We start from the raw sequence: 16,933 nt of genomic DNA, 5'->3' as shown, positions 1-16,933 counted from the left end.
GAAAGATGGTGAAACTATTTAACCTTACAATCAGGGAATCCCCTGATACTGTGTTAAACTTTAGGGACACCCAAATCAATAGGCCATGCCCTCGATCATGAGGCTTACTCTTGTGAAGCTTATGTTGGTAGCATAGAAGCTTAAACCACCTATAGACATGCCTAAGGGTTACTCTGGAGGACCTCTGTTGTTGCTCAGATGTGGCCGCGGTCTCTCCAAGCCCAACTCTGCAAGTGAAATTATTGCCCTCCCCCCTATGTGGGACATGATATCCAGTGGTGAAAGTCTCCCTGGCAATGTGGGAGAGGATTCCCAGGGATGAATCCAGACCTGGCACTGTGGGATCAACAATTCCATCCTGACCAAATGGGGGAAAATAAGTATAAGTAATAAAGTATCAGTGGCAGAGAGAGTTCAAATAGAGTCGAGAGGCTACTCTGGAAACCTCTACTCTTACACAAGCTACAGGTAGACCTTGCTACCTATCATAACCTGCCAACCAACCAGGGCCATTCCAGCCAATCCTAAAGAACACCTAGGGCAATTTATAAAATTCCACAAGGTTTCAGGCACTAGAGTAACTTGCCAGAAACCTACAACTTCCAGATGGGTCCCTGGTCCCGATAAATCCTGAAACCTAGCCCATCCTGTTCCAGAACATCGGCTAGTTCCATCTCCCTACCCCGCATTAGTGACAAATCCTTCCAATATCAAAAATTTAGAATTGTCATAGCCCAGACAACCCCATTGAGAGGTATGGTAAGATCAAAGTTGATGGTGGAATTATACATATAATATATATATATATATATATATACATATATACATATACATGTAGAATTTAATGAGTGAATATGAATGCTGAATTATTAAATTGATATCTCTTTTTGTCTCCAGTATTTTAGAGCTGCTAGAAGTAAAAACCTAAAATTGTGAAACTATAACCCATGTCAAAGTCTGAAATATGTTCTGTAACTAATTATGGTGCTGTACTTGAAAATTTATAGCTTTTTTTGTATATATGTTATTATTCACAAAAAAAGAAGGAAAAAATTGATTGTGATGATAAAAAAGTATTTAAGTCCTCTAGCCTCCAATATTCTGGAGCAGCTATAAGGAAAAATATGAGAGGATCATATGGTAGCCCATGACAAACTCTGGGATCTGTCCTGTAACCGCTTTTTGAAGAATGCTTTGAAAACTATTGCTTTTCTATTTCTTTGCTTTGTATATATGTCATACTATAAATAAAAAAGTTTAAAAATTATATTCAATATGCTGAAGGAAATAAAGGGAAAAATAAAACAGAACAAACTAAAGGATATCAGGAAAATAATGAAAGAACAATATAGACTCACAATAAAGACAGAATTTTTTAAAAAGAACCAAACAGAAATACTTGCGTTGAAACAATAATAGAAATGGAGTTCCCTAGAGGTTAACAACAGCAGACGGAAGCTGCAGAAGAGAGGTCTAGTGATCTTGAAGACAAGACAATTGAAATGATTAAAACTGAGAAGCATAAAGAACACAGAATGAAAAACAGTAAACAGAATCTAAGAGACTTGTGGATACCATCAAGCATATTGATATACTAGATTTGGGAGTCCCAGAAGGAGAAGAGAGAAAGGGGCAGAAGAAATATTGAAAGGAAAATGCAGCAAGTTTCCCAGATTTAATACATTAATATGCACATTCAAGAAGTTCAACAGCTCCCAAACAGGATAAACTCAAGGAAAATCATGGCCAGACACAGAGTAATCAAATTGTTGAATGCTAAGGAAAAGGACAGGGTTCTGAAAGCTGCAAGAAAATACTGTGTTACATAGAAGGGAGTCCCCAGTAAGATAAAGTACAGTTTCTCATCAGAAACCATGGAGGCAAGGAGGTAGTGGGATGATAAAGTATTGAGAGAAAACAATTTCCAACCAAGAATTTTATATCCAGTGTGCTGTTTCTCAGAAATGATTGAGAGAGGAAGATGTTCACAGATAAATAAAAGCTGAGGGAGCTCTTCACCACTAGACCTACCCTTGAACAGTGCTAAAGAGAGTTCTTCAGGCTGAAAAGAAAAGGATACTGTACAGTAGATCAAAAGTGCACTAGGAAATAAAGACCTCTGGTAAATTTTTAACCATATGGATAATTATAAGTGACAAAACTGCTTGTGATGGTTTGAAGCTATTATGCACACCAGAAAAGCCATATCCTTTAATTGTCATCCAGTATTGCTAGGTAGGATCTTTTTGATTGTTTCTGTGGAGATGTGACCCACCCAATTGTGGGTGGTAACCTCTGATTAGATGATTTCCATGGAGATGTGTCTCCACCCATTCAAAGTAGAGTTGCTTACTGGAGCCCTTTAAAAGGGAGCCATTTTGGAAAAAGCTTTAGAGCCATGGGAACCACCAGAACCGACAGAGCCAATGGAATGGACAGAGCCCCCAGGAAGCTGTTGAAGAGAAAGCTAGCAGATCTCACCATGTGCCTTTTCAGCTGAGGGAGAAACCCTGAATGTCATTGGCCTTCTTGAACCAAGATATCTTTCCCTGGATGGCTTAGACTGGACATTTTTATAGACTTGCTTTTAATTTGGACATTTTCACAGCCTTAGAATTGTCAACTTGGATCTTAATAAATTCCCCTTTTTAAAGGCTGTTATATTTCTGGTATATCGCATTCCAGCAGCTTACCAACTAAAACACTTATATTGTTTTTTTGTTTTTTTTTGCATTTAACTCTACTTTTTACTTATTACAGGTTCTGAAATATGAATATATGAAAGTAATAATAAATCTATGTTTTTTAGTATATCATGCATAAAGATAAATTTTTAATTAAAAATTTTTCTGTAACAAGTATCAAAAAAGGTATGGGAGTTAATGAGTATTGGAAAAGTATATGTGGATGCTAATTGAAATTAAGCTGGTATCAAATCAAATATGATTGTTATAGATTTAGGGTATTAAATTTTAACCCCATGGTAACCACAAAGAAAATATATTTTTTTAAATGCAGGAAAAAAAATGAGAAGGGACTCAAAATGGCGAAATACAAAAAAATCAAATAAATATGAAAGTAGAAATCAATAAAATAATTGAGAGACAAAAAAGTATGACTTACAAAAGACTAACCAATAGCAAAATGGCAGAAGAAAATCCTGCATTGTAACTATGTACTTTAAATGTAAATGGATTAAACTATCCCATCAGAAAGGATGACTAAAAAAGACATGACCAGTTTTATGCTGTATATAAGATACTCTTCTTAAATTCAAAGACACTAGAAGATTGAATCTGAAAGGATGAAAAAATTAAACCATGCAAGTAGTGACCAAAGGAGAGCTGGAGCAGCTATACTGATATCAGATGAAATAGCCTATAAGTAAAAAACTACAAGGGACAAAGAAGGTCACTATATAACCGATAAAGGGGTCAATTCAACAAGAAAAAATAGTAATCAAACATATATATATATAATTCAGCATATGGCAGATCATTAAAAATATAAAGCAAATATCGACAGATTTGATAGGTGAAATAAACAGTTCTACTTTAACAGTAGAAGACTTCAGTGCATAACTTTCAATAATGCACAGAACATCTAGACAGGTGATCAATAATAAAGGTTTGGATGACTACATCAACTAGCCCAAACAGACATAAATAGAACACTTCACTCAATCGCAGCTGAATACACATTCTTCTCTAGTATATGACTCATTCTCCAAGATAGACCATATCTTGGGTCAAACAAGCCTCAATAAATTTGAAGATATTGAAATCATATATCTTCTAAGTACAATGTAATGAAAAACAGCATTCACAGAGGGAGGATAGAGGATAAAATATCAATAACAGAGGGATAACTTGGAAATTCACAGTATTTGCCTTATTAAATAATGAGCTCCCAAACAGTCAGCAGGGCAAAGAAGAAATCACAAGGGAAATTTGGTAATATCTTAGGTGAATGAAAATGAAAACACAACATTCCAAAACTTATGGGTTGCAGCAAAGGCGGATCTGGGGGGGAAAATCTTACATTTCATAAAGAAGAAAATTCTCAAGTCACATCCTCCTTACAATTGGAGGATTTAGAAAAAGAAGAGCAAACTAAACTCTGTGTGAACAGAATGAAGGTACTAACAAATGGAGACTGGTGATAAATGAAATAGAGAATAAAAAAGCAATAGAATCAATGAAACCAAAAGTTCTTTAAAAAGATAAACAAAATTAAGAAACTTTTAGCTAAATTGACAAATTTAAAAATGGAGAGGGTACAAATAACTAAAATCTGAACTGAAAAGGGCAACATTGATACTGACCCCATAGAAATAAAGAAGGATTATGAGGATACATAAGCAGGCCCTTGATCTTGAGACTTGCCCTTAGTTCTGTAAGAACTAACAGAAACTTAGTTCTGTAATGATAAGCTAAGCCTCCTTATAAATTTGCCTAAGAGTCACCCCCAGAGAACCTCTTTTGTTGCTTAGATGTGGCCTCTCTGTAAGCCAAATTCTGCAAATAAACTCATTACTCTCCCCACTATGTGGGCATGATTTTCAGGGATGTAAGTCTCCCTGACAACATGAGACATGACTCCTAGGGATGAGCCTGGCCTTGGCATTGTGGGATTGAGAATGCCTGCTTGACCACAAGAGGTCAAGAAATGTAATAAAATGAGTTTTCAGTGGCTAAGAGATTTCAAATAGAGTTGAGAGGTCATTCTGGAGGTTACTTTTATTTAAGCCTCAGCCAGATATTACAAATCACAATGGTATGCCCAGCTCAAATCAATAGTATTCCTGAAAACCCTAAAAAAAACCCAGGGCTTTTTCTAAGGCTCTAAAAAGCCGTACTTACTAAGTTTATTTTCCAGAAACTTAAAGCTTCCATATTGTTCCTATGCCAGTTAAGCCCTGAAATTTAGAGGTACCAGTCTCTGTGAGAACATCAATCAGTTGGATTCCCCTTCCCCATAGTGTTGACACCCCTTTTCAACATGAAGAAGTTAGACTGGGAAGCCTAAATATTCCTGAAAATTGAGAGAATGATCAAAGAAGAAGTAGAAGTTATAACAAAGAAGTTAGGATTTAACAAAGGATTATGACTACTGGATCATTATAAAGATATTTCTTTTTAGTTTCTGTAGTAGTAGAACAGCCAGAAAGAAATATCTGAAATTATGGAACTGTGACCCATACCATACTTTGAAAATTGCCCTATAACTACTTGTTAAGCTGTAGTTTGAAATTTATCACTTTTCTGTATATGTTATATTTTGCAATAAAAGATGTTTAACAAAATGATCATGAAGATACTATGAACTACTGTATGCCAACAAATTAGGTGAAATGGATAAATTCCTAGAAACTGACAAATTCCCTACATTGACTCAGAAAGAAATAGGTAAAATGTGACTTTGTGATTGTGAAAACCTTGTGTCTAATGCTCCTTTTATGGGCAGGTGAGTAAAAAATATGAATAAATAAATAATATGGGGGACAAAAGGTAAAATAAATTGGGTAGATGGGAATATGAGATGAAAGGATAAGGAGTATAGTATATATGACTTGTCTTTTTTCTTTTTATTTCTTTTTCTTGAGTGATGCAGATGTTCTAAAAAAGGATCATAGTGATGAATGTACAAATATGTGATGATATTGTGAGTCCTCGATTATACACCATGTATGGAATGTATATGTGTGAAGATTTCTCAATTAAAATTTTTTTTTTTTTAAAAAGAAGAAATAGAATCTCTCAACAGAACAATGACAAGTAAAGAGACTGAATTAGTTTTTCAAAACCTCCCAAAAAGGAAAAGCCCAGAACATGATAGCTTCACTGGTGAATTTTACAAAACATTCCTAGAAGACTAAACACCAACCTGTGTAAACTGTTCCAAAAAATTGAAGAGGAGGGAAGACAACCCAGTTCATTCTATGAGGGCAGCATCAACGTGATACTGAAGCCAGGTAAAAATACAAGAAAAGAAATTACAGAAATATCTCTTATGAATATAGATGCATAAATCTTCAACAAAATATAGCAGACTGACTCCAATAGCACATTAAAAGAATTAGACAACATGATCAAATTACGCCCAGGAATGCCATGGGCAGGTTAGTATAAGAAGATCAATAAATAATACACCACATTAACTGAACAAAGGAAGAAAAAAAACAAAGGGTCATCTCAATTGATGAAGAAAAGGTGTTTGACAAAATTCCCCGTCTTGATAAAGACACTTAGACAGCTAGGAATAGAAGGAAACTTCCTTAAGATGATTAAGGGCATATATGAAAAACCCACAGCTAAAGTTGTACTTAATGGGGAAAGACTGACAGCTCTCCCTCTAAAATGAGGAACATGACAAGGATGCCCACTGTCCCCACTGTTACTTAACATTGTACTGGAAATTCTAGCCAAGAGAAAGAAATAAAAAGCATCCAACGGGGAAGGAAAAAATAAAACTCTACCTGTTTGCAGGCAACGTGATCCTATATGTAGGAAATCCTGAAAAATCCACAACAAAGCTCCCAGAACTAATAAATGAACTCACTAGAGTTGCAGTATACATGATCAACATGAAAAAAACTATTAACAGTTTTATATATTAATATGAACAATCTGAAGATGAAATAAGAATAAAATTCCATTTATAGTAACAACTAGAAGAATCAAACATTTGGAAATAAATTTAACCTAGGGTATTATTCCAGTTTGCTAAAGCTGCCAGAATGCAGTATACCAGAAGCGGGTTGGCTTTTATAATGAGGATATATTAACTAACAATTTACAGTTCTTAGGCCATGAAAATGTCCAAATTAAGGCATCAGCAGGAAGATACCTCCTCTGAAGAAAGGCTGCTAGCATCTCGGATACCTCTGTCACATGAGAAGGCACATGGCCAGTATCTGCTGGTCCTTTGCTCCTGGTTTTCCTTGCTTTCAGCTTCTGATTCCAGTGGCTTCCTGTGTCCTGCGGGTCCTCTCTTAGCTTCTCTGTGGCTTTTCTCTCTAAGCTCTCTGAACCTTTTCTGTCTTTTATTCTCATAGAGGACTCCAGAGAAAGGATTAAGAACCACCTTGAATGGGGTGGGTCACATCTCAATTGAAATAACCTAATCAAGAGGTCCCACCCACAACAGGTCTATACTTACAGGAATGGATTAAAATAACATGGCTTTTTTCTGTGGTACATAACAACTTCAAACCAGCACAGATGTAAAGGATTTCTACACAGAAAACTATAAAACATTGCTAAAAGAAATCAAAGAAGACCTCAATAAATGGAAGAACAATTCTGTATTCATGGATTTGAGGACCAGTGTTCATAGTGATATTATTCAAAAGATGGCAGCAACCCCAGTGTCCTTCAACAGATGAATGGATGTACACATATGGTATATACATATAATGGAGTATTCAGCCATAAAAAGGAATGAAGTTCTGATACATGTAACAATGTGGATGAAACTTGAGGACTTCATGTTCAGTAAAGTAAGCCAGACCCGAAACGACAAATACTGTATGATCTCACTAATATGAACTAGAGTAAGCATGTTCATAGAGCCAAAAACTATAATGTAGGCTATCAAGGGCTCGGTTGAGGTAGGGATTGGGGAGTTAATGCTTAGTTGGTACAGAATTTCTGTTTGGATAACTGTCATTTTTGGTGAAGGGTGATGGTGATGGCAGCACAACATTGTGAACATAATTAACATCACTGAATTATATACATTTGAATGTGGTTAAAAGGGGAAATTTTAAGTTGTATATATGTTACTAAAATAAAAACATTTTAAGCCCACAGGACCTGTAAAAACATAAACAGTGAACCCTACTGTAAACTATGGACTATTGTTGGTGGTACAATTATATTAATATTGTTAAATCAATTCTAACAGTTACTAGAGTAATACAAAGAGTTGACAATAGGGGAGTGAAGGTATAAGGGAACTCTATATTTTCTGCAGGATTTTTCTGTAAACTTACAACTTCTCTAATAAAAAATTTATTAAAAATATCACATCATAACTGTTTTAAGAAAGCAAAGTCTTTATTATGGAAAACTTGTAACATACATTAAAGGAAAAATAACTGCCTATAAATTCTATCTACCATCATCCAATTTCAAAAATTATCAGCTCATGTACAATATTGTTTCATTTATACCCCTGACCAATCCCCAGATTGTTTAAAAACATATCCCAAATGTCATGAAATTTCATTTGCAAATATTTCTGTATTTCTTTTTTTAAAACAAGGTTTTTAAGTAGAACCACAGTAACATCATCTCACACACACAATTCCATAGTATCAAGTGTCCAGACAATGTTCACAGTGTTCACATTTTCCACTTGTCTCTTAAGTGTTTTTGTACAATTAGTTTGTTAAATTGGGAGATTAGTATATTACAACTGGTTGAAATGTCTTAAGTCTCTTTGATCTACATGCTCCACTTCTCCCTCTCTCTCTTTTTTTAACTTGCCCTTTTTCTGGTGATGGCAGGGGACAGTTTAAGAATTTGTTCTGTAGAATTTCTGAATGGATTTTGCTGATGACATTTTCATATTTTTGTTCCTCTGAACCCGACTTTTTGAAACCTGTATTTCTTGTAAAATGGAAGTTAAATCTAGAGGCTTCATCATATTCTATTCTGATTGGGTGGGGGGCAGAGTGCAGGAGTACTTCATATGTAGTTTAGTCTGTTTCCATCAAGAAGTACATAATTTCTGGTTGTTTCTTGTGATGTTAGTTGATGCTCTTTGCCTAAATCCTTTATTTCAATGGGAGTTTAAAACTTACATGAAATAATCCTATGATTTATTCATTTGCTAAAATACTCCCCTTCAATAACTTTTTAGTTGCCCTGAAGTACATTTTAAATGGGAAAGAGAGTATAAATACTTGATTCTTTGTTTTTGTGTACCAGTTTTCAAAATGATGAATAGGTTTTCCAGCATCCTACAGAGAGGGCCATTTTTTTTTTTTAATTTTTAGTTTTGTTATGATCTTATGATTTAAACAACTTGTAGCAATTGCAATTATTCTTGCTGTGGATCTTTGGCCAGTGAAAGCCTCTTCAAGTTGGCTTCCGAATCTTTTTGAGACTATTCCAGTAGTCTTTGGTAATTTACTTGCATTCTAGTATGACAGGTTACTCTAGAATAACCTTGTACATTTTCTGTCCCCGACTGGAAACAACCATTCTCCAAAGAACCTCGTTCTTTTGTAAGAAATTATATTTAAAAACCACAGTTGACTGCTGGCAGTGGTGGTGGTTACTGGGTTGGTCATTGTTGCCAGATAAGCATCATTTCTAATGATTGAATAAGTTCATTTGGATAAATAGACTATAGTTTAATCATTTTCCCCCCAGAGATTTCCTGTATTTATTTTTTATTGTAACTAAAGCTTTGATTAATATATTTTTAGATAAATCCTTGTTCCTGTCCTGATTATTTCATTAAAGGAGGTAATCTAAACAAGTTTTTTGATACATATTACCAGATTAGTTTCCAGATTACTGATTTATACCTTCTTTAGACTTGTGAAAGATCACATCTGACTTTAGCCTCATTAGCACCGTTTTCCTTTTTAATTTTTGTTCATTTGATAGGTTAAATAATTTTTATTTCCTATTAGTGATGTTGAAATGTTTAATTAGCTTATTGCCATTTGATTTTCCACTTTGAGGAAATGACTATGTTCTCAACTTTTTTTTTAATCTATTGGGATTATAGTGTTTTTCCTTACTTTATTGACTTTTTGTTTATCAAGGAAAGGAAATCTTCAATTTATCTTATTTGTGACACTTTTTCCAGTTCATTATTTTCTTTTTAGTTTTGTTTATGAAGTTTTTTACCTATGAAAACTTTTACTCAATCATATCTATCCATATTTCCTTGTGATTTATTACATTGTTTTTAAGCAAAGAAAGTACCTTTCACTGAAATGTAGGTTTATTTTTATTATTTAGTTCTCCTCTGTTTTCTCTTCTTGCTTCTCCTCCTTCCTTTTAACTTTTAACTCTCTCATTTATGTGGAATAAATTGAAGATCAGTCTTTATCTCGCTTTATCTTCTGTCCCCACAAATTACTAATTAGTGGTTCTAGCATCATTTATTAAATAATCTTTCCTTTCCCCCCATTGACTTATGATATCTTTGTCATAGAGTGAATTCTCATACATATACTCTTCTTGAATTAAACTTTTCCATTGATCAAATGTTAGATCATACTTCTCTTAATTAGTTATTTTAACATCCACTAAGAATTGCTATCTTTCATTTTAAAAATATTTTTCAGCCAATCTCATCTAATGTTTCTTCCCTGTGAACTTTAGAATCATTATCAAGTTCCCAAAAGAAAAAAAAGAAAAATCCCAATGGAGATTTTTATGGAAGTTACTGAAAACCTATCAATTGACTTGTAAAGAATAATAGTTTCTACATGTTTTGGTCTACTTACATAGTTTTTTAGAAGGGTTTGCGATTTCCTTCATTATTGCGCTCTTACAGTCCTCTGTAAAGTTTTTCTTTTGGTATTTTGTTTTTCATTGTATCTTTTTCTTTAGACTTTTCTAGTTAGTTATTTCTGATAATATAAGTAGAAAACTATTTAAAAATATATATATTTAGCTGCTAGATTTGTTATCGAATCAAAGTTTTAGCTGGTTTTCTTGACTTTTCTAGGTCTATCATGTCTTGTGCAAAATAAAAATTTTACTTAGATTGATATTTAAAACATTCAGCTTTAAATTAGGACAAAAATAAATCAATTATATATTTAAAAAATGACTTTACCTTTTATTGCAGCCATTTCTCCCCTTGTCTGATAGTGCTGTAATATATGATTCAGATGAAAGCATACATAGTGATGAAGACGACGATGATGCTTTTTTTTCAGATACACAAATCCAGGAGCACCAAGATCCAAATTCCTATAGGTAAATAAGACTTTTTTTTTTTTGGCATTTTCTTCGTAGAAAATCCTCACTTTATTAATTTTAAGTAACATTATGCAAGAAATGACTTATATTTTCAGATTAGGAATTCTTTACATTTGAATTCTTTACATTTCCAGAGGATAGAATATTTCCTTCACATCCAGTTTCAACGAATACCTTTTCATACAGAGTGAAAACATAATTTTTTGCATAAAACATATAATATATTGATATGTTATTAGACTTTAACTGGATTACATGTGACTGTATAAATGTTTTTCTACTATGTAATTTTCAGATATTGCAAGTATTATTGTTGCATATCTTTTCTTTTCAAAAACTATAAAAGTATGATATTTGGATATAAAAAATCAATGACAGCTTTTTTTTATGTGTTAGAAGTGGAACTAAATAGTAACAAGGAATATTATTATGCTTCTCTGCTCCAAATTTTCTCCCTCACAGATTCCTCAATAAAAATTCATTGGAGGGCGGGCCGCGGTGGCTCAGCGGGCAAAGTGCTTGCCTGCTATGCCGGAGGACCTCGGTTCGATTCCCGGCCCCAGCCCATGTAACAAAAACGGAGAAACAGAATACAATAAAACAAGAAAATGTTTGGAAATGTTTCCCTTTCTTCCTTCCTTCCTTCCCTCTATCCTTCCTTCCTTCTCTCTGTCTTTCCTTTAAAAAAAAAAAAAAAATTCATTGGAAAACAAATGCAGTTAACCTCCCTTTCCTCCAGATTGGGCCTTTCCCCTGTTCCAAACTCCTTTAGCTAATCTGCCAGTAATTGTAGGTAGAATTAGTGTTTTGATGCTCTACAAGATCCATCCCTCTTTCCTTAGTTTTGGTATATCTCTGGAGAGAGTTGGGTTTACATAGTGCAAATAGCCTACGGAGTAGAATGTAATATATGTTTGTAGCATATCTGGGTTTTGTTTAGCTCTGTAGTAATTCTAATTACTATTGTAATTACTGATGTTCTCAGTTCATTTAATATTTCCATCTTGCAGTTTCTCTAAAGAGTAAAGAAAGAACATGATTTTATTTTTCAATTAAGGAGAATATTTTTTTTGTCCCCCTGAACAGCTGGGCTCTCCTTCATTTGACAATGGTTAAACTAGTACTTCACAATGTCAAGAATTTCTTTCCCATTGCTGGATTAGAATTCTCTGGTGAGTTTGGAATTTGAAAATTAATGATATTTAAATGCATTGCCATCAAGGTTCCCTTTTACAAAATTTGTGTATAAAAGGGCAGTTGGTACTAAAAAAAATATCCTACATTGGAGATTTTATGAGGTCTTATTTATTTTAGGCTCCAGTCTATCACTTTAAGTAATAGTAAGAATCACTGTCTACCTGGACTGTTGAAAGAAAAGGAAAGCTAGACATTTTCTAAGTTCGTTTTAAAGAGCTGGCTCTTTGTTTTGTTCAAAGCATTAAGAAACCAAATGGTATTAGAGTAAATTTTTCATTTTCAGATTTATTTGTGTTTTCAGAAGTCTTGGCCTAAGAATTCAGAATTTTTAAAATGTGCATGATCAATATTTTTTATCAAAATAACTTATATATTCTGTCAACTTTTAGAGCTGCCTGTAACATCACCATTAGGTATTGCTATAATTAAAAACTTGGAGAACTGGGAACAGATCTTGCAAGAAAAAATGGATCAATTTGAAGGTCCACCCCCTAACTACATCAGCACATATCCCACTGACCTATCAGTAGGAGCTGGACCAGCTATTCTTCGAAATAAAGCGATGCTAGAACCTGAAAATACTCCATTCAAGTAAGAAAGCAATTTATAATGCCGATGAGAGTGTAGCTTGGTTTAACTTTATGGAGGGAAATTTGACAAAATATGTTTGTAGCCTTCAAAATGTTCATTACTTTTGAACTTGTGAAACTATTTCTAGCATATACTCTAAGGACAACATCAGAAATCTGAATAGAAAATTATTTTCCACTATTACCTCTAATTCATTAGACATACTTTATTGTTATCAATATCTGTATTTTGTTATCTTAAGAACTCTTACAGAAATTTTGAAGGGATAATAATCTGTATATGTAAACCAAGTGTGACTTACATTTTTTCAGTAATTTGACAGAATACACACTGAGCTTTTTTATTGGTGTTTGATCTTCTGCCTGCCCTTTTGATAACAGCATGTCTTTTTTGAAACAACAAGCCATGGTTAAGAGTATTGCTCACAAGCTTTAATGAGCCAGGCTTTTTACTCTGTTTATAAATTAAATCTGTATTATAAAGTATTAAATCTATACTTTATAATCTAAAGTATAAATCAGAAATAGAATAATAAGAGATTCACTTGACTGTCAGCTCAACCTGTTCATTCCTAGAGAGAGCTAGAAGGGATGATATTTAAGAGAACTACAAAAAAGGTGAAATAAATTGTAAAATTCTGTTGCGCTTATTAATGCTGTCTTTTCTGCAATAGATTATGGAATGTTTAAGAAAAAAATTACCTAAAAAAATGAAACATTTTCTATAGACTAAAATAGTGTGATATGTTAATTTTTTTAATAGATCTCGGGATTCCTCTGCACTTCCAGTCAAACGACTTTGGCATTTCCTTGTTAAACAAGAAGTTCTTCAAGAGACATTTATTAGATATATTTTCACTAAGAAAAGAAAACAGAGTGAGGTATCTAGAGAAATATATATTTTAGATTTCTAATGAAGCAACTGTTCGATTTATTTTGAAATTTTCTTTTTGGTTGGAACTTACTTTACCTTTGATATGTCATGGGTAATAGTCAATGTTCATTGAGCTACAGTGAACTTTTGAGATAGAATCTTAAAATTTTCATTTCATAGCAATGAAACCACATAGGTCCCTTGCAAAATCATGTATAATTAAGTAGCCATTAGTACCTCCTTTGCAATATTTGCCATTGGGATTTTACATCTAAATAAACATTGTGATGAATGTTGTCTGAGGGGTTTAAAATATAAGTGAGTGTCCCCTACAATATAGATTTCTGAATACTATTTAATAAAAAATACAACAGAGCCCTTTAAAAGCATTTCATTTTTTATCACCTAGAAATGATCCAAATAAATTTAAAAAGCAACAAATTCAGGCTAAGTTCATGAAAGAGAATGAACTACAGAAATATCAAATACAAAATAAAGGGAGATTGTTTTTACAAAACAATGGAGAAGTTCTGCATGGCATAGTGATTTTTAATATAAATTAGTGTTATAATCATTCATGGTTGAAGAAGAATCAGGAATTTGGGAAGCTAGTATTTTCAGATACTTAAAGTGATCGCTTCTAAAGTAAGGGTTACACAGACCTTTTATATGAGCATTAAGTCCTTTTGAGGCCATTTAAATTGGATAATATGCAACTTAGAGAGTGTTCAGAATAGTGTGTCAAATATTATTAAAGATTTGGCCACCAAAATCTCTGGGAAAAGAAAAATGAGGTATATTTTACTCAGAGAAGTGAAAACCAGGAGGGACAGTACATGTGGTTCAATTTCCCAAGGTAAAATATAGAACCACTATTTTCCCCCCTAATCTAGAGTAGCAGAACCTGTCATATTCTTTTTTTTTTTTTCAGTAATCACTCACTTATTTGAATGGTAGTTGTACTCAATACTAGTGATTAGCCAGTTATCTTCTTTATGGATTTAAAAATTATAATTTAATTATAAATTAAATGAGGAAGTAGGGGAATAAGCTACAGAAATCCTTTTGAGTCTTATAAACTTCTTGGTAATAGAAGACCCCAGGGTATTGAAATTATTGATGTAGAGATTGTTAGGGACATCACAGGGCCAAATTCTATTCCTTTTTCATTCAAGCCACTGTTTACAGGATTTTCTATAGTGATTCTAAGTCCAAATTCTATAAAATAAGATATAGGGATGTAAAAACTGAATTTTAAGTGAAAGATACTTGCTCTATGTAGAGGACTCTATGTATTCACTGAAAGCCAGTTCATTGAAGGATAGATTTGCTGAGTATTTAGTTCTTTGAATTATTAAACTTATTGATTTATTAACTATTCATGACATTTGTAGTAGTTTGTTTTGGATAAATTGTCAGAATCTTAGAGTGCCATGGGAAGTCTGGTGTCTAAATTTACCAGACCCTCAAACTCGTATCTCGCCCTTTAGGATCTTCCCTCTCCCCTCTAGTTTTTCCTTCTCTTCCTTGGCTCAGTCTCCCCACCCCTTTCTGCCCCTTAGTCTCCCTCTTTTATATCTCTCAGTCTCTGTGCTGTTTGGATCAGCAGCCCAGGCTGAGTGGTCTCTTCTATTTTTTCTTCCAGTAGAGTCCCCATGAGCAGGGAGGTGGGCAGAGTTAAATTAAACATTTCCTAAAGTTCTATATAAGTGTTGGTTGGCTCCAGAGAAGAGAAGTACATGGCTGGGAATTGGGGTGGGAATTATTTTTTACATGTAATTTTGTATCACTAAATGAATTTACTGTCTTGTCCAGTGCCATCCAATAGAACTTCCTATGACAATGGAAATCTTTGTGAAAGCCTTTATCTGTCCAGTACAATAGTCACTAGTCACATGGACTGTTGAGCACTTGAAATGTGGCTAGTGAGATTGAGAAATTGATGTTAAATTTTTGTTTAATTTTAATTAATCTAAAGTTAAATAGGCACTTATGGTTATGGCTACTGTATTCAACAGTGCAGATCTTCTAAAAATTTTTTTTAAGAAAAAATTCAGTTATGAAAAAATTACAGCTATTAAAACAAATTTAAAACTGGTCATTAAGCTAGGAAATATGCAAGATTTACTGAAATTACCCTATTGAATGAGTACTTTATAATTCTTTAAGCAGTCATTTTCATAATTAATGAATTTGACAAATTCAATAAATTTATTAACTAGTGAAATTAGCAAACTAATCCTAAAAATGCTAACATGCTGGCTAATTTTTAAAAATTACCTAAAAAAGAAAACTCTGCTGGGAAATGCTAAAACTTTGGATATAGTCATAAGAATATTTTTACTCACTGAATATATTAAAGGAGGATATTTCACAAAACAAATTTTGGTAAATCAAATAAATTTGACAAATGCAGCTAATTGATTAAAGGCAAACAGATTCTTCGGCAACTTGACTTTTGTTGGACTAGCCATCCCACTCATTTATCAGTCCATCGCCGAATTCTCTTGGGTGCCACATTGTCAGCCACAGCAGTCATGTAAGAGTCATTAAAGGCATACTCAGAGAATTTGAGTGGCTCTTTTTGCTAAAGTGATGCAGTTACTTCAAGAGGTATTAGGAGGAGTTTATTGCTCTGATCAAACCTTCACAGGTTTCCACAGCAGAGCAGAAATATTGCTTCTGTCACCATCCCTTATGACCCTGTCATCATCCAAGAGCATATTATTTGTATAATTCCTTACCCTGCCTGATTTTATCAAACATTTATCTATTTATAAGGAGAAAAAAAATCATGTTATTATAGTAAAGGATTGATGTCTTTCTAATCCCTGACTCTCTCTCTTCATAAATTATATTCCTTTCAAGTAGAAGTAAAATAATTATCAGTAGTTTGAATCGGTGTTTAGAAATCAGGTTTTAATTTGTATTTGAAATAAATTCATATGGGTTAGGAATCTGCATAGCATAAAGTACATCTGTTCATAGTAATGGGTTTTTGTTTTGTTTTGTTTTTAGTATTTATAGTTAAAGTTAAAACTTCAAGTAATTTAAGTGTGCATTTACTTTGAAATAGCTTTTATGTTTTTGTTGTCATAGCCACAGTAATGTTAATTTTGCCCTTTTTTTGCATTTTTGTATTGTATTTATCTGATGACATCAGTTTGATCAATTTCATTTCTTTCTTGATTTTGTGCATTTTAAAGGAAAACTTGCAAATTCATTTTTACTGTCTTTGAGTGACGAAGTGGCCATTTCAGCTTGAAGTTTTCATTCTCTTTATAATTTCGTTTCATGCATGTGTATTGTGTTTGTGA

General features: G+C 33.3%; 1 protein-coding gene across 3 annotated transcripts in view; it reads left to right on the top strand.

Annotated features, from left to right (window-relative positions):
- DMXL2 (Dmx like 2) overlaps positions 1 to 16,933 on the top strand; it is a 208,440-nt gene that overhangs the window by 179,470 nt on the left and 12,037 nt on the right. For 2 of the 3 annotated variants that reach the window (XM_077127894.1, XM_077127893.1), the window contains exons 30-33: positions 10,822 to 10,952; positions 12,042 to 12,127; positions 12,542 to 12,743; positions 13,506 to 13,623. In XM_077127894.1, the coding sequence (XP_076984009.1) occupies positions 10,822 to 10,952; positions 12,042 to 12,127; positions 12,542 to 12,743; positions 13,506 to 13,623 (537 nt within the window). Of the gene's footprint in view, positions 1 to 10,821; positions 10,953 to 12,041; positions 12,128 to 12,541; positions 12,744 to 13,505; positions 16,927 to 16,933 lie in introns of those variants that run through there. The other variant, XM_077127895.1, reaches the window with a different exon arrangement.

Source organism: Tamandua tetradactyla, chromosome 14 (assembly GCF_023851605.1).
Source record: "Tamandua tetradactyla isolate mTamTet1 chromosome 14, mTamTet1.pri, whole genome shotgun sequence".
Classification (NCBI taxonomy): domain Eukaryota; kingdom Metazoa; phylum Chordata; class Mammalia; order Pilosa; family Myrmecophagidae; genus Tamandua; species Tamandua tetradactyla.
This window is presented reverse-complemented; position numbering and strand designations above follow the sequence as displayed.